Genomic DNA, 25,140 nt, shown 5'->3' on the forward strand with positions numbered 1-25,140 from the left:
GAATCTATGTTAGGGGCAGAAATGCTGACCTGTATCTATGTGACTGTTCTTTAATAACAAGCCAAAATGTGATAGAGAAAATTGGGAAACACCAGGATTGGGACTGCCTGCACTACCTTCATTCTTTTTATTTTAGATGTGCACCAAAACAATCTTTAACCATCGATCACATTGCTTCTTCCATTCAATCCATTCAACAGTTCGCTTTTTCTCCTTACTACTGAACATGGGGCTACAATTATGTGGACATCATCATTCATTTCCCTCTGTGCTTTGTGTTTCCTTTTTTCTTTTTTTTTCTGTAGGGTTCATGGTATTATTATCTTAGCCTTTCCCAAATGATCTTCTCAGCTCTCAAATGAAAAACAGAAGTATTCTCCTTATCTTAATAATAATAATACTAATGCTCAAAAGAAACCATCTTTTTCCTCCCTGAAATTCACTTTTTCATTTACCATGCATATGCCATCAGACAGCTTTGTAGAAAATATACCTCATAGTCATAAAAAGAGCTATTTAAAGATGGTTGAGACTTCCTTAAGAACACCTCGTACAACAATATGAACTTAAAGCTAGAACACAAATATTACTTATTTAAATCAATTATCAGCTTAGTTTTCCTGAAAGTGAATGTAGGGAAATAATTTAAATAATTCTGAGAACAATGCTGGATTCATGATCTCACAGCCCTACCTTTGCTCTACAGATCATTAAGATCTGCCCTAATTCTACAAGCTCCATCCCACAGCACATGTTGACTCTGCAAAAGACCCGTGGGAAAGAAAACAATTGACCAAGGAAGTGCTTCCACATCCTAAGAGAATGCATAGAGAGGGCATAAACTCAGACTGGGAGTCCTGAACTGCTTCTTGCTGTACATTTGTTCTTCAGGTACAAAGACCTCTGCTCAAAAGCGTGCTTATCGTGCGTCTGGTGCTGAGCAGTTCTTGCTGCACTGATAGACTGGATCATCATGAGTTGGTTGGTTGGTTTCAAATAGCCTGCTGAACTTGTAGTGACTATCCTGGTGGCTTAGCTCCAAGCTTGGCCTCTACCAATTGGCCTGGAAATTTCCACATGTAGCACCTCTGCCTTTTTGAAGGGTAGAGGTAGGGTGAAGTAGATTCTGTGCTTTAGAAGAAATGTGTCTGAATAATGTGAACAAGTAACATTTACTGTTGGAGCAGAAAACTCAGGACACATTTTTTCATGTACATTATTGTGGAAGAAAAGGCAAATATTTATGGAAAGTCATGATGAATAGGAGTTCATCATTTCCAATTTAAATTTTCTGCAGAATATCTCCTTAATACTAATATATTAAAAATGAAATACTGACAAGCAATCTAAAACAAGTGCTTACCAACCAAGAAGCACTGAAAGAGAACAACTTTTTCTTTTTTAACAAGAAATAGAGAAAATTGTGCCTTGTCTCTGATGTGGGCACTTGTAAACCAAAGGCTTCCTTCACCAATGAAAAACACGTTGCTGCCGAGCGTGTCTGGTACAAGAGTTCCAGCACATGACCTCTAGGATGGCAGTGGACAGATTGAGACTATTCAGCTTTCTTACCTCATTGCACAGAATCACAGAATCATAGAATGGCTTGGATTGGAAGGGACCTCAAGGACCATGAAGCTCCAACCCCCCACCACATGCAGGGCCACCAACCTCCACATTTCAGAGCAGCCCAGGCTGCCCAGGGCCCCATCCAACCTGGCCTTGAACACCTGCAGGGATGGACGGAGCATCCACAGCCTCTCTGGGCACCTCACCACTCTCTCTGTACAGAATTTCCCTCTGACATCCAAAATGCACAAATGCAGGCTCAGGACTACAGAAGCTATTCTATTAGTGCTGCGTGAAAATCTTTGCAGAAATTTAAACGCAAATCTTCTGCCTTGAAAACGACCACAGCCAACAACGTCAAAGATGTAACTTACAACGGGAGGTGGGAAAAATCACCGCAACTCCTAGAAAGGCAAGAGCACGATGTAAACGATCACCACATTTATGCACGTGTTACAACCAGCAGCTACTTACTAGAGGCAAAGAAGCTCCTCTTTTCCATCGCACATGAGAAGTGCTATCAGAGAATTAAATTGTATTGTAGACTTGTTTTCCACTTCAATTCCTTCCAGGGCAGGTGTGCCATGTGTTTGCTGCGAATGTATGTCTGTCGTTCAATTGACTCTACAGTAGGAGCAGAACCAACGGCGGAAGGATTTTTCCCAGATGGTTTTGGTGAACTCCTTTATCCCATTCATGTAAACACGGCACGTGTTCCGGTTTGCTGAGCTGGATATACACCCTACACTCAGTACAAAGTCTGAATGTTTAGTTAGCCAGAAGATTGTTTCCATCCTGTGATTCATTAGGTCCCTGTGGTGCCCTCAACTTCCTTTATTTTGTACAATCACAAATTATATTAGTTTGTCTTATTTTGATAACCTCTCTAATTAATGTCCTGCACAGGAAACTTTATTACTGTTTTAAAACAGACTCATAAAACAAGGGCTTTTTTCCCTACTGGGGTGGCATAAGTGACAGTTGCATATAACTTTGTGATCAAGAGTGAGCAGTGTTTCACACTGCTTGTTTATACGAGTGGGCAATTTCTGTTAATGAACACGCTGCTTGGAATTCTTTCTTCTGTAAAAGGAATGTCAGAAATCCTACAACTGTGCGGATAAGGTTACAAGTGGAACAGTTCAAAAATGCAGTAAACAAACCTGAAACTGTACGACATGAGAACAGCGTAGAGGCTGCATGCATTAAAACCCAGTTTGTGAATGAATGACGAGTGGGATGGATTTGGTTTTTAGTAAAGGTTGTAGCAGTAGGATGGAAAGAACCAAAAACCATCTGTCCGTGGTTCTCCTTCAATATGCCATGATTCCTAGCTCTTTCCCCCACTGCTGGTGCCTTTTTCTCTGGACATGCAAGTGAAAGTGAGCTGTCGCTTCTCCTCCTCCTCTTCCTCCTTTTTTTTCCAACTGCAATAAAATGATTAAGAGCTGCAGGAATGAAGCTGGGAAGCAAAACCAGCTCATCGCACTTGTGCAGAAAATGTTTGGCCATTTGAAAACAGAACATTCACAGCACTCACACTGAAGTACTTTGCGTTTCATACCAATAAACCTGTCCTTACAGCTGTCTCTGCATTTTCATCATTCCTTTTTACAGCTGCGCCAAATGACTACCCCATCATTAAAGTCCTTACAATAAAAAGCAATGTAATCCATATTTCTTACTTCTAGGGACGTGAGGTACTGCTGAATCTCTGCATCTCACTGCAGGAATCCTATCCATGAATTACTGACGTTGGCTTAAAACATTCAGTCTTCCAGCACGGATTATTCACCCGTGAACCTATGTTCTGTGAGATCAAAGGACTGATTCTCAGTCAAGTGTATGGTCTGTGTAAAAGCTAATTATTTTCCAACAGTAATGAATCAAAAGAAAATAGAAATGTCAGTATGCAGTGTCTGTAGATGAAGATATGTGGTGTGAAAGTTAAATCATACTAAGAAGGAAGCAAGTGTGGAATGTTGGTAACTATTACATAGCAGCAGAAGTTACATGACATCAAGTTCTTTCATAGGAAGACAAAGGCAAATGATAGAGGGAAAAAAAAACAACCAACAAAACCAGATCCTGTGTTCAACATGATTTGTGCTATTGAAGTTCCTTTAAGTTGCTACTATCGCATTCTAAAAAGCCGAGTGGGTTTGACTTAAATCATTTGACATCAATTGAAGAGATCAGAATCCATCTTCTAGCAGACACACTTCAGCTGACAGGGAGTAAACCACAGCTCCATTAACATGAATTCTGTCATTCATGACAGCCCCAGCGATGACTTATCACAGTTTACAAAGAATTCCAGTGGAGAAAACGTTTAAAGGAAGTAGTCCAGGGCTGCTGCAATGTGCTGTGGCAGTCTTTCACAGCTAGATAAGGTTACTTACCAGTACTTGGGGACTTTTGATCTCGGCTGTTTATGAGCACATTTATATTTTTAGTATACATATGTGCAATTTTTCATGTCCCCTTGCTGAACTCTTTGCTACCGTTAAAATGTCTTTCAGTGGGGAAAACCAAACCTATGCCCTTCTCAGACATTAGCCAATATTTCAGAAACAAAATAGACAGGCTTGAAATTTAGATGTAGTGCTAACCTGAATTCTGTGAAAGCAGGTATCTGGACTACCACTACCACATTCTGTGTCCACCCTGACAGAAAACCATTGATCACAATGGCTGCATCCAGCCAACCGATTCCTAATCCATTGAACAGTCCATCCTTTATATCCACATCTCTCCAATTTAGAGAGAAGGATGTGGTGAGGGACCATGTCAAAGGCTTTGCAGAAGTCCAGGGTTTCATCCAGAAATCCATTCACTGCCCTTCCCCTGTCCACCAAAACCATCACTCCATCACAGAAGGTCACCAGACTGGCCTTTCTAAGGGTTCAATAGATCATTACAAGAGATGATGCTTTGAAACCTGTATCTCATGGAACTTAAAACCACAAAACCCATCCGCTTGTCCCACACACCTCCCATTTCCAACGGGCTGCTCCAGCACTCTGTATCCTCCTGACCACCTATATGCATCCGACAGTTTGCACAGCCTCTTCCCTACAGCCCCGATGACTTGGCCTCAAGTTGTGCCAGGGGAGATTCAGGTTGGATGTTAGGAAAAAATTATTTTCTAAAAGAGTGGTCAGGAATGGGCTGCCAGGGAGATGGTGGGGTAACCAACCCTGGAGGTAATCCAGAAACATTTAGATGTGGTACTAAGGGATGTGCTTTGGTGGGAAATATTGGTGGGAGGAGGACGGTTGGACTGGATGATCTTGGAGGTCTTTTCCAACCTTGGTGATTCTATGATTCCATGAGTGTTTCTGCATGGCCCCAAGGCAGGAGTTGTCCTCCAGGGAGGGGAATGTGCAGACCCCAGCAGGTTGTGCAGATGACCCTACTATGCCTTTTCATGGAGTGCAGCCTTTGGGCATGAAAATTATCACAGGTGTGAAAGAAGCCTAAAGAGAGTCCATTAACTTTGAAAGTAGAAAATGTAGCTAAGGGTAAAAGCCAGTGGAAGGCATCTGCTGGTCTCCAACTTAATGACAGACAAAGGCAGAGAATTGAGGCAATCATAGAATAACCCATGGGAACTGGAAGGGACCCATAAGGATCAGCAAGTCCAACCACTGATTCCACAAAGCAACACCCCAACTCCAGACTCTGTAAATTAAAAAACAAATCAAAAGAAACTGAAAAAACATGCTGCCCTCACCACTGCTTCATCCAACTGTTCTGTCCACAGTTTTCTGGATTCACTGGCACTTGCTCCATTAGTATGGTTCATACTAATACATCCTTAATGAGGAATTCTTACGATTTCTATAATTTTTTTTTAAAGCAGCTCTACCAAAACCAGAAACATAATAAAATGTGCAATCTTAGTGCAAAGAAAATACAAATTACACTTTTCTAACTCTAATCTAGACCGAGAAATTTGCACCAAAATACCAGCTTCTGTTGCAGAGCTAAAGCAGGTGCCTGAAAATAAAAAAACTGATGGACTCCATACTGAATTTTGTTACTGAACATTCAATGTGTGCTGGCTATAATGGAAGAAGCAGCTCAAAGAAGCCTTGCTCCATTTTGAATGGTACCTTAATGGCTTATCCCCTGCTGATTAACATGGTTTTGAATTCTCTGCTGGAACATTTTTTATGCAGGTACAATTTTCTTTGCAACCATTTTCCTCTACCTCTTTCCTCTACCGACCCATAAGGGACATTCCAACTCTGATTGGAACTCCAGTCTTAGCTCACATAATTGAATACAGTTTAAGAGTTAATATTAAGGCATCTGTAAGTACATACAGATCAGTTATTGAACAAATACCATCGGTCAACAATCAGCTTGATTTCAAACAAACTTACATTTGTTGTGCTCAATAAACCATGCTTGAAAAAAATATGTACAGAGCTTTTTCATTCTGTTGGTTTTTTTTATATCGCTTGATATGCAAGTAGCAAAACACTTTCATAATTAAAATATATGCAAAAAAATTCACGCTCCTTTTAGTATTCTAACTGACACAAATCAGATGCAACTCAACTCCCAAAGTTTATGACTATCTCCTTGATACTCAAAGCCCAGACAGCCAGCACAGGGTCCCTTTACTACACAGTTAGGGAAATAAATTCCTCAGGAGGTGATTCATCTCATCAAATGCAGAAACTAATTTTAGGATGATGTGAATCATTCTCTGGAGATGCTCATTTCCTTCTACACGTTGCTATATACTTCTAGCACAATTTAACTTAATATAAAGCAGTGTACAACTTATTACATATAGTTTGAAACATAAAAAGATTGCCCATAAAATGTGACGCAGACTAAAATAAGACTGCTTTTTAAGGATTTGACTTGTTAGTGCAGTCATTTGCTATAGCAGCCAGACCTCATAAAGTATACATTGGGTTGATCTGGTGACCATATAAGTCTGTCCAAATCAGACTCTGATTTAATAGAGTTCAGATCAAATTTGAAAATAGGAAGCTGGAACTATAAACCTCAGAGATATCAGAAGTCAACCAATCAAAGGTAATCAAGCTGGCAACTTATTTTTGAATTCAGAAGTTCAAATCTGGACTTAATCAACAAGTATGTGCTCTTCTCACAACTGTTTACTATGAAATGTGTGTGTGATGTGCCAGCCCTACTTCAGGCATAAAAGGAATTTCTACAGTTTAGCCTTACACATGACAAAAAGGACATGAATTTTGAGAGGAAATCATTAAATTACATAATGAGAACTATGTAGTTCATTAACATGAATAGTATGACAAAATCTTGTAGTAAGCAGCACATTTGCAGGCAGTTCCAATTAAAGACTAGTTTTCCTCTCGTGCTGCATATACCCACATGAACATCTATCTCTAAAGTGAAAACTCACTGCAAATACGTCCCAGCAAGAACATGCAGTTGTAAAGGATGCCGAATGAGCAAAGATCCCTATCAGACACCCAGAGCATGTAAAAAGCCCATGATTGAAGAGTTCCGGCATGCCAATGTCAGAGGTCAAAACAATGAGCTATTAAAGATACTTTCACTTCCTCAGAAATAAAGTGCTGTTTTGGGCTTGGAGGTGAAAGGTTAGAAAAGCTGTTTATCTGCCGCTCTGTTCCCATTCTTCCTTCTGTCAGGAAATCCTACATGCTCCTACACCCCGCTCAGGGTTTTCCAGGGGTCACAGACTCCCGACACAAATGCCCAGCATTGATTTAAGTGCAAAGACCACTTGGCCACAGGTTGTACTTTCTCAAAAAGCACATTTTGCCATTAGAATCTGCTAAGCTTGGGTGGAAAGCAAAAGCACAGATGCTTGCTTCACCACGCTATTAGTGAAGGAAGAGTGAAGCCACAGCCATCAGTTTTCATAATCCAAGTTATTATACAGTTATTATAGGTAGAACAAAAAAATCTAAATATATGGCCTGGAGCATATATTTCTCACTGTTTAACCAGTGGAAAACATGTGGAAAGGGAGAAGAGGTTGTTCCCTCTCCCAGAGCTTAATAAGAAGCATAGTAAGCAAAGGAGCCACAGCACAAGATGCTGGGTGATGCAGGGAAGGGGATACAGGCTGAAGGGCTTGAGGTATGAACACAGAACAGCTACCCAGGGCTGGAAGGGCCATGGATGTGGTCACTGCCATGCAGGAATGTCTGCAGGGTTAAATGCAAAGCTGAAGGAAAGCACTCACCTGCAGGCAACAGGAGGGCAGGGGAGACTCAGTTATCATCGCTTCTCTGTGGTCTGCCCCATTCTGAATTGTATCCCTTTATAAAAGACTATACATCTTGTTGTTACCAAACCTACCTTGAAATTCAGAAAAAACCTTTGGATTGCTGAAGGGGCTCAATTAAAAAAACAGATCTATAAAGAAGATCTGGGAGCTCACAGCTCAATGCTTTTGCTAACAAAGGAATTGCCATAAATAAATATTAGTTACAGTAACTTAGTATTATTCATATTTATTAGTTCCATACAATGTGCATCCCCACACGTACATATTGGTGACTACAGCTGAAGAACAACTCTATGAGGAGAAGCACAACACTTTGTGTCCCAAGGCACAGGTGACTGAAGGGACTACACCTCCCAGTACCCCATGCCAGATGGCAAACTCATGCTGTTGTGTGGAACATGAGCACTAACCTACCCATAAAGTGTTTTTAAAATAAAAGCTATGGTGAGGTTCAGATTTTAGAACCACCTCTGCAATATTCAAAACCACCTCTTTTTTTCCACAATTTCTTTTTCAATAATTTCTGATTATTTATACAACACTTTCATTGGCTTCCAGTGAAAGAAAATATTTACTACTTCCAAATAATTTTTGACAGAAATGAAAACACTGAACAGTAAAAATATTTAAACAGAAATATTAAGCAAATAATAACGCATTCACAACAAGAATAAAAGAGAAAAATTCCCAATGAGCTCTTCAGATACTAGAAATGTTTTTAAGAGTTTAAGATTTTTAACAGAAAAGAAATGCATCAGCATCATTCCCAGAGGTAGGTGGATTTTCAGCTGTCACACAAATACAATAGGTAACCATAAGTGAGGTGTGCACTACTGATATGCAAGTCTAGCAGTAGCTTCTTCACATTACTGTGAAGAATCACTCACAATTTCTGCATGTTATTTGGTCCTAAAACCAGAACGAGCTGTTCTTAGTCATTTGGTCATGAAAGCTGTATGCTTCTACAAGGAGTTTCAGAGCAGAGCCTGTTGTATCGCTTACGTTCTTACCAGATTTATCAGCTGAGTGTGGACGATGTCTTCCACCAAGATGGCAGACTCATGGAGCGGCCTGCGAGCATCTCCCAAGGAAAACCTGAAAGAGAGAAGTTTATTGCAAGGTTATGGAAAGGACTTAAAAAGAAACCAAGTAGGTGGTCTCGAGTGAAATAAAAAACATCTGAGTAAGAACGAGCTTAATGCACCTGTACACCATATGGAAATGGGTCACTGAGTGTGTTGCAAGAAATATAAATCTAAGTAATGTGATTGAAGGGACAAAAGGGCTTTAAGAATGTATACTGAAGTACATGGTGACTGGGGAAAGTCCAGTTTGTAGGAACATCTTTTAAAAAAAACTGTAGGCAAAGCTGTAACATGGATCCACTCAGAGTATACCTGTATTTGCAGCCCCCTTCACCTACACAATTACCCAATCAATGTGTTCAAAGGTAAAATGAATTTTATTCCAAGGAGAAACGTTAGTGATTAGATATGGAAAGACCTACTATGAACTGAGAGGCTGTTAAAGTTTGCCTCGCAAGGCTGACGGAGGCCAGGTGGAGATAACAGTGTTAACATCACAAGAGAAAATTTGAAATATCCAAGACATTTAATGAGACTGACAGATTTATTTCTTGTAACTTCATTCAGACTGACAGCTGAAGACCCAGCGAAGGACTGACAGTGTCCCAGACAACTGCAGGTTGCTCTCTCTGTGCACCCAACGCTCACTCCTATCCACTCCAGGTCCGTGAGACCAGAGCTGCTCATGGCTGCATTGGGTGCTTGAGCCACACAACTTTTACAGCAGGACACAATAAAAAAGTACCACTGATTCTGCCTATTTAGTCAACCCTTTCTATAAACGATAAAGGATTAATGAACATCAAAATTCTTCAGTTTCCTTATCTCTGTTTTTTGACTTATATAAAAATGAAGGACACATTTTTCCACGTCATAATGAACAGAATCAAGAGCCAACTCAAGTGTTCCTGTAGTAAATGTTAAATGTTGTCCTGCTACATCTGAAGGAAGGAGGAGAGAAACATGACAGTGATGGAAGAAAGAAGTGGTAAGAGACTCGTTCAGTACTGCTTGATGATTTGGAGTAAGTCTGCAGTAAGTCTGCAGGTGGCACTGAGCTGGGGAAAAGCATCGATCTGCCTGGGGGTAGGAAGGACCTATAGAGGGACCTGGACAGGCTGGATAGCTGGGCTGAGGCCAATGGAATGAGGTTCAACAAGGCCAAATGCACAGTCCTGCACTTTGGACACAACCTCAGGTAACAGATACAGGCTTGGGGCAGAGTGGCTGGAGAACTACGTGGAAGAAAAGGATCTGAGCAATTGGCTCAGCTAACTTCCCACTGCACATCACAGCTTTCCTTACAGCTCAACCTGGCAATGGGAACAGCCCAGGGCAGGTCTGCTGTCTGTTCTGTGCCCTACAGCAGTCTGCAGTCAGCACAGTACTGTTGAAATGTGTTCATTCCAACAATGGAAGACCCAAGAAATCAAGGGAACTCATGAAATCCAAGCCATCAGTCATTCCATAGATTTGCTTCACTTCCCACCCATTTCAGCTAAATTGTTTTTAAAACTTCAAAACTGTTAATTCCCAAGTGGTGGCAATTAGGCCTAACAAGGGCTCACTGAAAATACCTTACCATTCCACAAATATCAAAACAAAAAAGCGATTCCAGCCTTACATCACTGCAGCAGTGAAAGGCTGATTTCAGATATTTCCTCCAGGCATTTCTAAAAAAAAAAAAAAAAAAAACAAACCCAAAAACCAAAAAAAACCCTCTCTCTTTCTCCACCCAAAAATGAGCTTTTAAATTTAGAAAACTTGTGCAGGAAAATATATTCGCTATAACTGAAATGTTAAAGGACAACCCACAGAATGTACATGAATTATAACGTCAGACCCTTCTTAGGACTGCAAGCACACCAGATCCTATTAAATATTTTATAAACTGCAAATACCTGCATATTCTATAGGAAATATATATAAAAATACAATTATTTATTGCCACATTACACTGGAATTTTTAATGATATTAAAAAAACCTCCCTGATTTAAAACAATTGCTCATACGTTACAAACTCTAAATATTTCATTTTTAAGTATGATGCACATGCAGTTTAACAGAAAAAAATACTTTTTTTTTTTTCTAATCAGGCAATGCATACAAAACCAAACCAACCACAACAATCATAACATACTGCTCATTCTTATTTGGAATCACAGAATCATAGAATCTCCAAAGTGAGAAAAGACCTCCAAGATCATCCAGTCCAACCGTCCACCCACCACCAATATTTCCCACCTAACCACGTCCCTCAGTACCACATCTAAACTTCTTCGGAACACCTCCAGGGATGGTGACCCTCCACCTCCCTGGCAGGATAAGGCTATTTCTGAGCCACTCTACTAAGAGATTTGGCTGTCTGCATTCAGGAGCCTCACAGAAAGGGAACTTCCAGCTCCAAAAATGGCATGAAATGTGGAAGAGATGCCATCAAAATACAAACTATTGATCTAAGAGGAGACAGATGGCAAACCTTTTGCTCCATTCTGATACAGAGGATAAGTCAGAGGTTTTGGTGAAATTCTATACTGGAACAAAAGGTAGAGAGATATAAAACAAAAGTGACTATTTTATTACATAGAACACTAAGTTGAAATTCATGTTCCAGGCACACCTATCCAAAATCTGGTGCCCTTGCTTCTGAGAACTGAAATCAAACGAGATATTTTACTATAACTAATGATTTTTATTTCACGTTTGCTTTACTTTTATTGGTTCAGTAGGTAGTTCTTACATTTGTTGGGTATACCTATTAAGTCTTCCTATGAACCACATAAAAATTCTGTTGAAAACAGAAGAGAGATGTTTCCCTATAGGTAAATAGCAAAGAGGAAATATAGCAGAATACATGAGCAGATCATCAAAACAATCAAACGATGGGGAAGAGCGCTCTGAGAACAGAAGCACCTGCCTGGTACACATGCCATGGAATAACAAAGGCTTCTCAGATGATCCAGTTTTTGGATCATCTGAGGTTTTCTGTTCTGATGAAGTGTTTTTACAAGGGGGTGGAAACATCGTCCCCACATTTCACAGGATTAGAACAGTAGTGTGGAGAGAGAAAAGAGTGTAGAATCTTCAAAAAATGGCTTGGGTTGGAAGGGACCTCAAGGCTCATGAAGCTCCAACCCCCCACCACAGGCAGGGCCACCAACCTCCACATTTCACAGCAGCCCAGGCTGCCCAGGGCCCCATCCAACCTGGCCTTGAACACCTCAGGGATGGACGGGGCATCCACAGCCTCTCTGGGCAGCTGTTCCAGCACCTCACCACTCTCACAGCAAACAACTTCCCCCTGATATCCAACTTAAATCTTCCCTCCTTGGGCACAGGCCTACTCCTCAGGTTCTCAATTTTTTGAATGGAAAGTGACAAAAGTAAGAAGTATAAAGTTGGTTGAGGGGAGAGCTATCGCATGTAAAGACAGCCACAACTCTTTTATAGTTTATTTTACCTTCTATTTCTAATTCATTTCAGTTCCTGTAATGATAGTTCTAAGCTTGTCAGAGGGCCCAATGTCCAATGCCCTCAGAGCTCGTGTGAAGAGTCGCAGCACCCTGTGCATCTGTACACGTACTCATATAGTAGATACGCACTTGGCACGTGCTAAGGTACAACATCTGCTTGTGGCACTGAGACCTCCATGCAACAACCTCAAAATCCTAGGCAGTTACAGAAATAGATAAAGCACTTGCTTTGCTACATTTCTGGAGGCTTTAAAAGGCTGCAAAGTATGGAGCCCTGCTCCAGAAGGTCGATGCAGAGCTCTCCAGGTGGCCGGACCACCAGGAAAGTGGCTGTGGAGACAGAGCTGCGGCGACCTCCCATCCTCCACGGCCCTGCAATGCAGTGCTGGCCAGAAAGGAAGTGCAGCCAGGGTGGCTGGGAGTGCACGGAGCTAGAATAAATACTTTCCTTTACTGGGGCTTCTATTGAGTTCATACCAGAACAAAGCTGCCCCAACTGATGTGGAATTTACCACCTTGAATAAATTTGATGGATCGATCATAGCAAAAGCATAAAGGTTGTGAAGGAGACTGGTGGGAAATATGCATTTTCTTCTTTTCTAGAAATCCTGAACCACTTTTCCTCTTCTGTTTCTACTTGACAGGGATTGCAGCAGCAGAGATGGTCCCTCAAGGCTCGAGCTTTACTGAATGGCTGAGAATCTCACCCAGGGCAAGGAGATATCTGCTCTCTCTGCAGCACAGAGGTATTTATTTGCCACTGTCTGCTGTCCTGACTCATCACCACTACTCCGCAGGAATCACCCCAACTGCGTTCCTTTCCATTGAGAAACTGATATTCCATAATACTTATTTTCCATCTACCGCCCTGGGTCTGTTGGGCCCAGAGACAGGAGGCTGAGGGGCAGCTCCTCAGGGGGTGGAAGGCGTTCAGCTCAGGGTGAAGCAGAATGGGAGCCTCCAGATGTAACTTCCACATGGACAGGGTTCCGCAGGCGGCCCAACGCAGCCAGGGTGCCTCCATCACTGGGCCAGCACTCATCGACCAACCCAGCAGAATGCCATCGGGATGTAAGTGCTCACTACGTATAGAATTACATAGGAATAGGCTCCCCAGGGAGGCGTTTAAAAATCGTTTGGATGTGGTGCTCCGGGCCGTGATTTAGCGGAGGGCTGTTAGAGTCAGGGTAGGATGGTTGGGTTGTGGTTGGACTCGGTGATCTTTAAGGTCTTTTCCAACCTGAGCAGTTCTACGATTCTATGATTCTAACTAGCTAATTCACTGCTACAAATCTAAAAACAGGCAAGGATTCTACAGAATCACAGAGGGAAAACTCACTACTAGATATATTTGGGCTGGGTAATGTCAGGGCTCATGTCTCCTCAGTACTGCAAGAATACACAGTAATACTGTCAACTGTTTGTCAGGAATGCATCTGGAATATACGATTACTTGTATAAACAAGTTTCTTCCTGAATATATCAGTTATTAGAGAGCTGATGGTCAGGTAGCGACAATGAGAATTGGTTTTGCGGCACAAAAACATCCAGAAAACTTCTAGCAATTCAAATACCAGAAGGAGAGAGACTGCAAATCACCATAGATAAGTACCAACAGAACGTGGGAAATCAGCAATGCAATATGTTGAAGTATTTTGGTTTGGTCCCATAGGAGACTAATTGTAAGACAAAGACAGAATCATGGAATCGAAGAATCCTTAGAGTTAGAAGGGACCTTTAAGGGCCATCCAGTCCAACTGCCCTGCAATGCACAGGGACACCACAGCTTGATCAGGTTGCCTGGGCCTGATCCAACCTCACCTTGATAAAAATACTGAGATCTGGTTCCAAAGATGACAGAAGCTTGGGAAACTACAGGTTCCTTTCTCAGGAGCCTGAGAGTGTCGGTGCAAAAGCAGAAAACTGGTTAGACACACACAGGAGGATGCATTGTGTGGAGAGTGGAAACGGAGTGAAAGAAATCAAAGAGGAAGAAAGCGTGACAGAACAAAGATGAATAATGCTAGACAGATATCTGAGCACCAAGGCAGGAGGGGGAGGAAGGACATCCAGCTGTCATCTCAATACTTCTGTGTGACATTAAAATACATTATATCATAGAGATGGTATGACAAATCACTGTTTTACAGGCATCATTTCTTTATAATACCATCAGTAAACTGAGGGAAGGGATATCATTTTAAAATGAACTTACTGCTTATTGCTTTACCTTAAGGGGGAAATAAACACATCAAAGCCTCGAATTTTTGTAACCAGCGAGCACAAACTACCAGAACTACATGAAAACGCATCAGAGTAACTATGTCAACAGTGTGTTGTCTATTTATGTGTTTTTCTGCTCTTCAAAGGCGATGTGAAAATAAAAGGCAATCTTAAATCTGATTAGAGTTCACAGTGGTTTATGTGGGCTTCACACATCACACGGGACACAGTTCTTTGCCAGGATTTGCTGGAAGTATCGGAGATATGAAGTCACACTGCAAGTTGCTTTCTCTTTAAAGTTGAGAAAAATCATGCATAAGTTGCCATAAAAAAGAGGATTGAAAACTACCACAATTTTACTATATAGAATACAAAAATGAAGGTTAGTTTCCCTTTTTTTTTTTTTTTTGATCACAGAACAGTCAGGGTTGGAAGGGACCCCAAGGATCACGAAGCTCCAACCCCTCTGCCACATGCAGGGCCACCAACCTCCACATTTAATACTAGACCAGGCTGCCCAGGGCCCCATCCAACCTGGCCTTGAACACCTCCAGGGATGGACGGGGCATCCACAGCCTCTCTGGGCAGCTGTTCCAGCACCTCACCACTCTCACAGCAAACAACTTCCCCCTCACATCCAACCTCAATCTTCCCTCCTTAAAGGGAGATTAAGATTGTCAGTGGCTCCACTTGTAAGAAAGCATCAGCATTCTGCAAGAAGCAATTCCTGGGGAGCACAAGAGCATCGTTTGCTGCCAGGTGCATCAGTAATAACCCAGGAGTAATTTTGAAAGGCTTATGTTACAGCTTCTAAACAACAGGCCTGCATTTCACACAGCCATGGCTCCAGAACTCCTTAATGCCAACTGTTGCACATGTTGCAGCATGTTGGAGAGAGGTTCATTCTCCATGACTTTTGACTGGTATAGCTCTCTTCTTCTCCTAACTGAAGAGCTATCATGACAAACAATAAGGTTCCTGAGCCTAAGCTGCACAGAGCTACTCCATGTCACCCTACTCTCTTTAGGATGCAACGACACCATTATAAAAAACAAAAGAAATGAGTACATTAGCCTCATTCTCCAATATGAAGACCCAACTACTACCTTTACACCCTGCTGCCTTTTAAAATTAACCTATCTAAATCAACACCGCTGGTCTTATGGCCAAAATTACTGGATGATGGGCCAACAACCCCCACTTTCATAGAATCATAGAATGGCCTGGGTTGAAAAGGCCCACAGTGCTCATCTAGTTCGAAACCCCTGCTATGTGCAGGGTTGTCAACCACCAGACCAGGCTGCCCAGAGCCACATCCAGCCTGGCCTTGAATAAGTTTCAAGAAGTCTTCTATAGAAGATATTTTAAAACTAAGTCGTGTGTGTGTATATATATATATATACATTATATATATATATATATATAGCTAATTTGTTGACAATGTTACATTATTTTGCATGCAAAGTTGAATAAATTAGTGTTACATCCTCTAGAACTCTCTTCTCCTTTCTCCACATCCTGGGTAGCAATCCTATCTCTCTGCCATGCTCAAAGCATCCCTACCCCAATGCTCCCTTGTTCTCCTACGCCTACTAAGTTATTAAAATGAATTACCATCTATTTATTCAGCAAATGGAAACACCTTCTCTTTTTTAAAATACTATAAGATTAACACTAAAAATCTGATTGCTGAATTACTGAATTTTCCTAAAAGGAATTTAGCCCAGTTACTTAAGGAAAATACCCTTTTCCAGAATTTCAATACGGCTGTAAGAACAGCAAATAGAGGAAGAAACTCATTTGTAAACTACAAAGTGCATCCTTTTTTTCAGTATAAGATTAAACCCTGATGCTGCTGCAGCTAGGGGGAAAAGCATAAACATCAAGAAGAGAAGCATTACATGAGATCATTTAACAATTCAGAAGGACACAGTACCATGTAAAGGGGCAAGAGTTAGAAAAGGAACACTTAGAGAAAATTAGAAGGAAAACATCTGAAAACAAAAGTCCTTTGTAGCACTCTTAGAAAGTGCTGGAAACACTGGAAACTAAACTCAGCAAGGAGCTGGGGGACTCATGATGTTAAATGCACACAAAAAGAAATCTTCACTACGTGACTTAAGAAACTACAGTGAGATATGAGCACGCTCTAAGACAGATTGTCAGCTATACCTAACACACGGGTGTTGGAGCTCCTTAAGTAGAAATACTGAATGCCATATCCAGAGTCTGAAATAAATTTCAGTGATGCTTATAATTATTAAAATTCTAAAAACAGGAAAAGAGCTTGTAATTAATAATAATTTTGAGCTTATTGGAAAAAAAAAATCAATAGTTAACGGTGTTCACAGCAGACAGTTCTCAATTACTTTGTTGGAAAGCAACATCCAAAGACATCAAGTGTCATTGAGGTGAGATCTAAACAAAGCAGGACCTTTCTAAGACCAATTTTCTTCATCTGAAAATTGAAGTATCTCCTTTACACCATGATTTTTTAAATTATAAGGTCTGCCAGAGTGCAGGATTTATAATGCATAACTTCTCGTCTCATGAAAAGTCAGATTTTTCTCATGGAAAGAGAAGTCCTGTCCTAAATGACTCTACCATAATCAAGAACAACATTAAACCCACGGGGAGTAAACCCTGGAGATGCTATTGACTCCCAGCTCCATGGGAGGACACTGTCTTGATTGTTTTGTTTACGTGTGAACTTTCTGAACTATGCACTTTAGATGAGACTGAAATTCTTTTAATTACTATGAAAACCTAACTTTACTCTCTAAAAGGGGCAGCTTTTCCTAATAATCTACAATACACATGGTAAGAGATTTGTTTCTAAATTTTGCCTAAATAAATTCATACTGATACCTGAATGAGGACTCTATCAAGGAACAGAGAGCACCATGCCACCGCTGGTATAGACTGGAAGGGATACATGGAGATCAGCTGAACCAATCCCTCTGCTCAGAGAAGGATGCTGTGTCCAGCTGGGTTCGAGTATCCTTTAGGACAGCGTCTCCGCACCTACCTTGCTGGCAACATCTAATGCAGCTCTATGCTGTTGGCCTTCTTTGCTAATGGTCAACGCTGTATCCGTATGGGATCTCGCAAAGCTTGTGCTGATCCACCGTGCTACAGGGGCAGGAGTTATATTACCAATTTGTGTCTGAGGCTGTTATGGGGACAGTGTCAAAATCTTACTGAAGGCAATACAGACAGCAGCATCCACTACTCTCTCCTCATCCACCAAAGCAGTGACATCGTCACAGAAGAATATCAGGTTGGTGACGCATGGTGTCTCCTTCGTAAATATACACTGACAACTCTCAATCGCCTTCTTATATCTAGAGGCTCAGAAATGTTTTCCAGGATGACTTGCTCCATCACATCCCCAGGGAAGGCTGGCTGGTCTGTCACTCCCTGCACACTCTCTCTTGTCTTTTTTGAAGACAGAAGTGACATTTCAAAGGGGCTGGAAGGGACCTCGAGAACATCAAGTCCAACTCCCTACTAGAGCAGTTCTCTACAGCAGGAAGCACAGGTGGGCATCCAGAAAGGTCCTGACTATCTCCATAGAAGGACACTCCACTCTCTCTCTGGGCAACTTGTTCCAGTGCTGTCACCCTTAGCATGAAGAATTTGGTTTCTCTGCTCCTCAGGAACTTCCCCCAGTTACCATGACTTCTTTTCATAAGCAGTAACAGCAGGGGTCACGTAGGTGCATTTAGAAGTCCTGCTTACTGAAGGAAGCAATTGGCTTCTCCCTGGTTTGGAAGCTCATTTCCCTTATAGGACTGCAAGCACTTCCTAAGTGCTGAAAATCAGCAGCTTTATCCCAACACAAAGCTGTGGCAAGAACCCTTTTCAGTACCATTGTGTACTAATCAGAACACACCAAACCCTAACAGCGAAGCGTTTTAGGCATAAATTAACGGTACAAATCCCTACAACTGGCGAAGGAGAAAGATATAATTTATTCCAGTTGTATAACATAATACGTTCCATTTGCTCATTCACAAAGGGTTTCAGTTTTTCAGGAAATAAATGAGACAACTGTCTTTCTAGACTGTGCCGACTGGACTGCGATCAGTCGTCTCTGTGCTAGGAAAAAGTTCATCGCAACAATGTACCCAAACAAATGGAATTTAACGAAGCCAAGAGAGATGAATTTTCTGTCTGCTCTCATGAGAATGGAGCGAAAAAATGATGAGGAGAGCAGGAAGTCCAAACATAATTTCACTGTATATATATATGTTATAAGTGTTAACCAAATGTGGAAATCCCTAGCTATTTTAAATCTAGATTAAAACCACAGGCCATTTAAAGTAATCCACAAGATACAAAAATATAAATGAGGATGATTGCTTTATGCTAATTTGTAAAGAAATAATATTATTCTTTCTATATTTTCTGAAATGCCAAGACTGCTCGGGCTTGCTCTTTGTTTCAGAAATTCATTTCACAACTTATGAATGAGTTTTTTCCGGGTAAGACGATGATAATTACATCCACTTCTCAATGAACGCACATCTGTATGTGACACCGACGTCTTGTGTAATGCCACTGTTCCTCCTTTGCTCTGGAGAAGGGAGCAACCCACTCCATGGTCCTGCTGCTGGCTCAAGGCTTGGCCAAGGAAGTGTCTTTTAAGGTCCTTGTTTAGAGAGAAAAATAAAATGTGTTCACAGAATCATAGAATGGCTGGGTTGGAAGGAACCTCAAGGATCATGAAGCTCCAACCCCCCACCACATGCAGGGCCACCAACCTCCACGTGTAAGCAAAGCCCACCTGAGCACGGGGAGGTCCTGTATTGTTAGTTATTCACCGTGGAAGTGCTCATGTCAGAGCTATTCAGAAGTATTGATAAAGACAATCTCCTCACAAACACATCCTTCCTTGAGATGAACAGGGCCTTACCAACCACAGTACTTCTCATGAGCACCCTCAGCCCCAGCTGTAACACCAATATCTGCGGTACTTGTAGACTGTGATTCTGTCATTTCTTTTAGCTGTTAGGTGTACTGAAAAAAGCACTGTAAAATACTTAGTGTGACTTTCAGTCTGGAGAAGAGGAGGCTCAGGGCAGACCTCATTGCTCTCTATAACTACCTGAAGGGAGGTTGTGGTGAGCTGGGGGTCGGCATCTTCTCTCGTGTACCAGTGATAGGACTGGAGGGAATGGTTTCAAGCTGCACCAGGGGAGATTCAGGCTGGATGTTAGGAAATGCTGCTTCTCTGAAAGGGTGGGCAGGCACTGGAATGGGCTGCACAGGGAGCTGTGGAGTCACCGAGCCTGGAGGTGTTCAAGGAACATTTGGATGTTGTGTTGAGGGACGTGGGTTAGTGAGAACTGCTGGTGATGGGAGGACATTTGGGCTGGATGATCTTGTAGGGCTTTTCCGACCCTGGCAATTCTATGATTCTATGACTGCTGCATTACCAGTGGTCTGAAAACTACAGTTTGGAAAGCTGTGCTCTCAATTACAGTCAATGAGTTAAACTCACGGCATGGCGCGCCTTCAACAGCTAACGAAGCAACACAACCTCCCAGTCACCAAAAATCAAAACTGAACCATTACAGTAATTCTTACGTCTGAGCACTGAACCTGTGAGTGAAAAACACAAATAAAAAACATTTCCCCACTAGCACTGATCAGATATATCCACTTCTATTCCAAGAGCACGTGCATCTATTAACACGCAGACTAATTACTTTGGATAGCTGGTTTTAACTTACGTTTCACTTCAGAATGCACTGAACACAGTTAAAACGCTCATTATTTTTTCTTTCTGAAGGTAAAACTCTTCCAAAAGATGTTATTTTCCCTTACCAAAATGGTCCTTTGAAAACATGTTTTATTTCAGAAACCAAACTATGCGGCATTCTCCCTAGAGTAAGAAACTGGAAGTTCTGTGATAAAATCTTTTCTGGAGAGCCAGTGCAATTTCATATCAATGGTGTGCTCCTTTTCCTGCTTTCAAATGGATTACTTAAATGTTTTAAAATGTTATAACCCACAATAATCTGTTCCAGGCACCAACGAAAAGGAAGAAAAAAATTACAGAAGTCAAGATGTCGCCTGGAAGCACTTTATGGCAAACATTATAAAGATAACACAGAGCAGAGAAGCTCTGGTTCAATCCATTATAAATACCCCGTTCTTCTTAAAATCACAAAAATGTATTTATAGTAAAGAACTCTTACGGGCTTCTTCCTCAGAAGACTTCACTTAAGTACAATTTGGCAGAATTTTTGGAAGAAGAAAAGGAGAGTTTTATAAAATATTGATGTTTAACAATCACTCTAGGCTCGATCTACTTGCTAGAAAAACAAAAGCAAGGACCACATCCGTCTCTACTAATTGTACCATAGATTTTTGCTTTGGCGCTCTCCAACAGCAACATTGAACATGAATGCTAAATCATCACTTACGCAATTAATGCCTCATTAAATAATCAGGGTATGTTCCTCGGTACATAATTGCTTATGGAAACTTAGGAGATGTAAAAAAAAAAGAAAAATGGTGAAAACAACAGCAAAGCTATACCTGTATGCACAACATATAGAACGTACAGGGCAAACATGCAGCCTCCCATGTCCTCCAGATGGACACCCTGACTTCCTCACCCCACTCCATCTCACGACTTGGGGACGGGGCTGAATACAACAGCAACGGTCTGCATCATAGAATCACAGAATCACCAAGGTTGGAAAAGACCTCTGAGATCATCCAACCATCCACCCACCACCAATATCTACCACTAAACCACATCCCTCAGTACAACATCAAAATCCTCAGCATTAAAATTAATGAAGCAGCACACCCAGTGCAGAGGGGAAGCAACATGAAGCAGCTTGCTTAGATTTTCTTTCAATGGGAAGTCTGCTTGGAAACTAGTGCTTGGAAAATTTTGCTCTAACGTGGAATTCTGAAAAATCCATTTGGATGTGGTGCTCAGGGACATGATTTAGCAGAGGGTTGTTAGAGTTAGGGTGGTATGGTTAGATTGTGGTGGGACTTAATGATCTCTTTTCCAACCTGAGCAATTCTATGATTCTGTGATATCAGGGAAGACCTTTCAGCTTCCCTTGTTTATCCCAACAGATAAACTAGACAAAATAAAAAATTATTCCAGAGATTCAGTTCCAACAAACACTTCCAGTTACGCTCACCAGCAGATCAGCTGAAAGGTTTGTAGCACAATTCTGTGATTGTAGAGGGAAAAATCCTTGTGTAAATTAAGTACGTGTGCTGCATCCTAAGCAATACCAGGAGATGCTCTCTGGCTGCACTTGACAACAAGAATTAATCACTACAGACAGAAGTCAGGAAGTGCCATGCTTAAAGGAAAGGCACTCAGCATCTGGTCTTCCCCATTCCCTTCCTCCTCATGAGCCAAGGAAACAAGGAGCCAAGGTTGGCAGCAGGGAAAGACCAATTTCTCCCCAGTAAAAGCTGCCATTTCCATGCATTAAATCAAACAGTATAGAGACAAAAGGGACTGTAATTTTTGGTATCAGAATGAGGTGCTACAGGAGAATAATTAATGCCTCTACTCTTGCTGCAGTTAGAACAATTCTCATTTTCTTTCTCTTTTGGAGCTGGAGAAAAGCAAGAGTCTCCAGTTGTGGGTACCAAGAGCAGAGTGCTGCAAAGGCCCGAGCTCTTTTTTCAAAGCATCCTGACTGTGCTTCTATATCCAGGCACAGTCACTGCTTCTTCGAGCCCCAGCTTGGCATCACTCGACACGCAAGCAATGGTGCTGGTGGCTGAGATTTGTGTGGTCTCGGGTAAGCTCTGCTTCCTCGAAAATGTGTGGCATCATACAGGGCTTATTTAGAACCGAAGTCTCTTGGGCACACTATGTAAGTTCATTGTTTATCATTTGCTGGGGAAGTCTTCTGAGGTCAAGGTAAAAAGCAGGAGGTGATATTTGATGTAAATGTTCCAAAGCACGTTATGTGGTTGCACGGTTGCAGTGGGCCCCGCAGCACTTTGCTGGTGGTCCGTGGAGATCTGGCTGGTGGAAGGTGCTGGCTCTCCCTGGTTCCAGCTGCTATATCATGTTTAATGTATTTTTAGCTTCTCTTAATATTTTCCTAATATTACTTTTCCATGTAAGCAATTAGTGTGGTTACTGAGGATGGCAACAGGAGCGATATTCAGCAGCCAGTGGGAGAAGAGGTGGTCTCTGCAGTCCGAAACTGAGGAGGACCTATGAGACAATCTCATGGTGACCAGGTGGGTGGAGGAACCCACCCAGGAGTCGGGGCCTTAACACCTCTATTCCTTTCCATTCCCTGGAATCAACTTCTTAATTTTTTTTTTTCCCCTCTGAAATTTCTGCTGACATTCCTTATTATCACTGGAGACGAAGGAAGAGGCAAGGAGGGCATGGCTTTCCCTAGGAAGTGAAAGCAGGAAGAAATACAACTTGAGATCATATTCACTTTCCTGATTAATCTTATGAATGATTTAGAGTGGAAATGTATGCAGAGTTATCTCACTCATCTGAGAAGCAGAAAGAAACCCAAAGAACATCTGGCCGTGACCCTCCAGATGTGTGCTACTTTAACATTTACTTTTGACAGAAATTGAAACATTTCTATGATTCAAATGTTAGTCTTTGCTGCCCAACTCCAGACCCACTTATCCTCCCTTAGACTCTGACTACACAAAGGAGAATCCTAGAATGGCCTGGGTTGCAAAGGCCCACAGTGCTCCTCCAGTTCCAACCCCCTGCTGTGTGCAGGTCGCCAACCAGCAGCCCAGGCTGCCCAGAGCCACATCCAGCCTGGCCTTGGATGCCTGCAGGGATGGGGCATCCACAGCCTCCTTGGGCAACCTGTTCCAGTGCCTCACCACTTCCTCCTAATACAAGGTTAGATAAACCTCCCCTCCTCACTTCTCACAGCCTTGCAGTCTTCCTGCAGCTCCGCCTGAAGCCTTGGACAGAAGGAAATGCAAAGTGCAGGAGTGTTGTTTCCAGTGACACACTGTGAGCCTGCTTTGCACCTTCAGGAAATTCCCGTCCATCTTCCAAATGAAAAACAGTCACTAAAAAAAGATGTGCTGTAAATATCTTGAGCCATGACAAAGCGCCTTCTAAAATACAACTGTTCATAAACAGCCTGTGGAATTGAAATGCTGACACTTTCTATTAAAAGGTGCTTAGTCACAGTTCACTAAATATTTACAACGAATCATTTATTCCCTAATTTCATTGACTTCAGTGTAGCAAAAGTCAAGAAAACTTCCTGCACGTGCGTGAATGGCTTGTGCATGGAAACCACAGCTCGCAAAGTGCACTTTATGGAGGTAGAAAGATTTGCACGTCACATGAGTGGGTCTTCCTCTTCTGTAAAAAGCCATTTCCTTCAGCTGCACTTGGATGTGAGTATTCCAATGAACTGGAATCAGAAGACATTAAGGATAAACTGTTATCAAAAACACATGAACTTTAATACCATCAGAAAGCAGAGAGCCTCCCATGGACAGGACCGTACATCTCCTAGGGATTGCCAAAGACAGAGAGCTGTTAAGTTGCGTGGTTTTATGATACAGAAGTATCTTTCTAACATTGAAACTTCCGAATGGATTCACATGGCTACTTTTATCCAACTACATTCTGCAGATGGATCATTCTTTAACTCACAAACATCTCCACAGCTTACTATCAACTTGCACAGTCCAAGCAAGGTTACCACTATCCCCCCGTCCTTGTCAATGCACTCCTGCCTGTTCGTCCTGTTCTGCCTCCTGGTTCCCACTCTTAGAATTAAAGAATCATAGAATCACAAGGTTGGAAACGACCTGCAAGATCATCCAGCCCAACCGCCCTCCCATCACCACTGCTACCACAAGCACTGAACCAGATCTCTCAGCTCCTCATCCAGACCTCCTGAACACTGCAGGGACGGCGACTCCACCACCTCCCTGTGCAGCCATTGCAGTGCCTGACCACTGAGACAAAAAGTTCTTCCTCATGTCCAACCTAAACCTGCTCTGGTACAACTTGTGGCCATTTCCTCGGGTCCTGTTCATTGCCTGGGAGAAGAGGCCAAACCCCACCTCACCACAACCTGCCCTTATGAAGTTGTAGAGTGCAGTGAGGTCTCCCCTGAGCTTCTCTTCTCCAGACTGAACAATCCCAGCTCCCTCAGCCGCTCCTCATAGGACTTGTGCTCCACCAGTTTTGCTGCCCTTCTCTGGACACGCTCCAGGGCCTCAATGTCTTTCCTGTAGTGAGGGGCCCAAAACTGAACACAGCACTCGAGGTGCGGCCTCACCAGAGCTGAGTACAGGGGATGATCACCTCCCTGCTCCTGCTGGCCGCACTATTTCTAATGCAGGCCAGGATGCTGTTGGCCTTCTTGGCCATCTGGGCACACGTTGACTCATGTTCAGCCGAGCATGAACCAACACCCCCAGGTCCCTTTCCTCTTCACAGACATCCAGCCACTCGTCCCCAGCTATTTCACTGACAAGCTACCTCACCGTTAAAAAAATGCTTCATTTTCC

The 25,140-nt window shown here is 42.1% G+C and overlaps 1 protein-coding gene across 1 annotated transcript in view; it reads right to left on the reverse strand.

The window, feature by feature from the left end:
* The window catches only part of SUPT3H (SPT3 homolog, SAGA and STAGA complex component), a 271,837-nt gene that overhangs the window by 128,123 nt on the left and 118,574 nt on the right, over positions 1–25,140 (reverse strand). Inside the window, exon 3 of the mRNA XM_031604944.2 lies at positions 8,845–8,929. Coding sequence (XP_031460804.1) covers positions 8,845–8,929 — 85 coding nt within the window. The remainder of the gene's footprint in view (positions 1–8,844; positions 8,930–25,140) is intronic.

This window comes from Phasianus colchicus, chromosome 2, assembly GCF_987193195.1.
Source record: "Phasianus colchicus chromosome 2, bPhaCol1.hap1.1, whole genome shotgun sequence".
Classification (NCBI taxonomy): Eukaryota; Metazoa; Chordata; class Aves; order Galliformes; family Phasianidae; genus Phasianus; species Phasianus colchicus.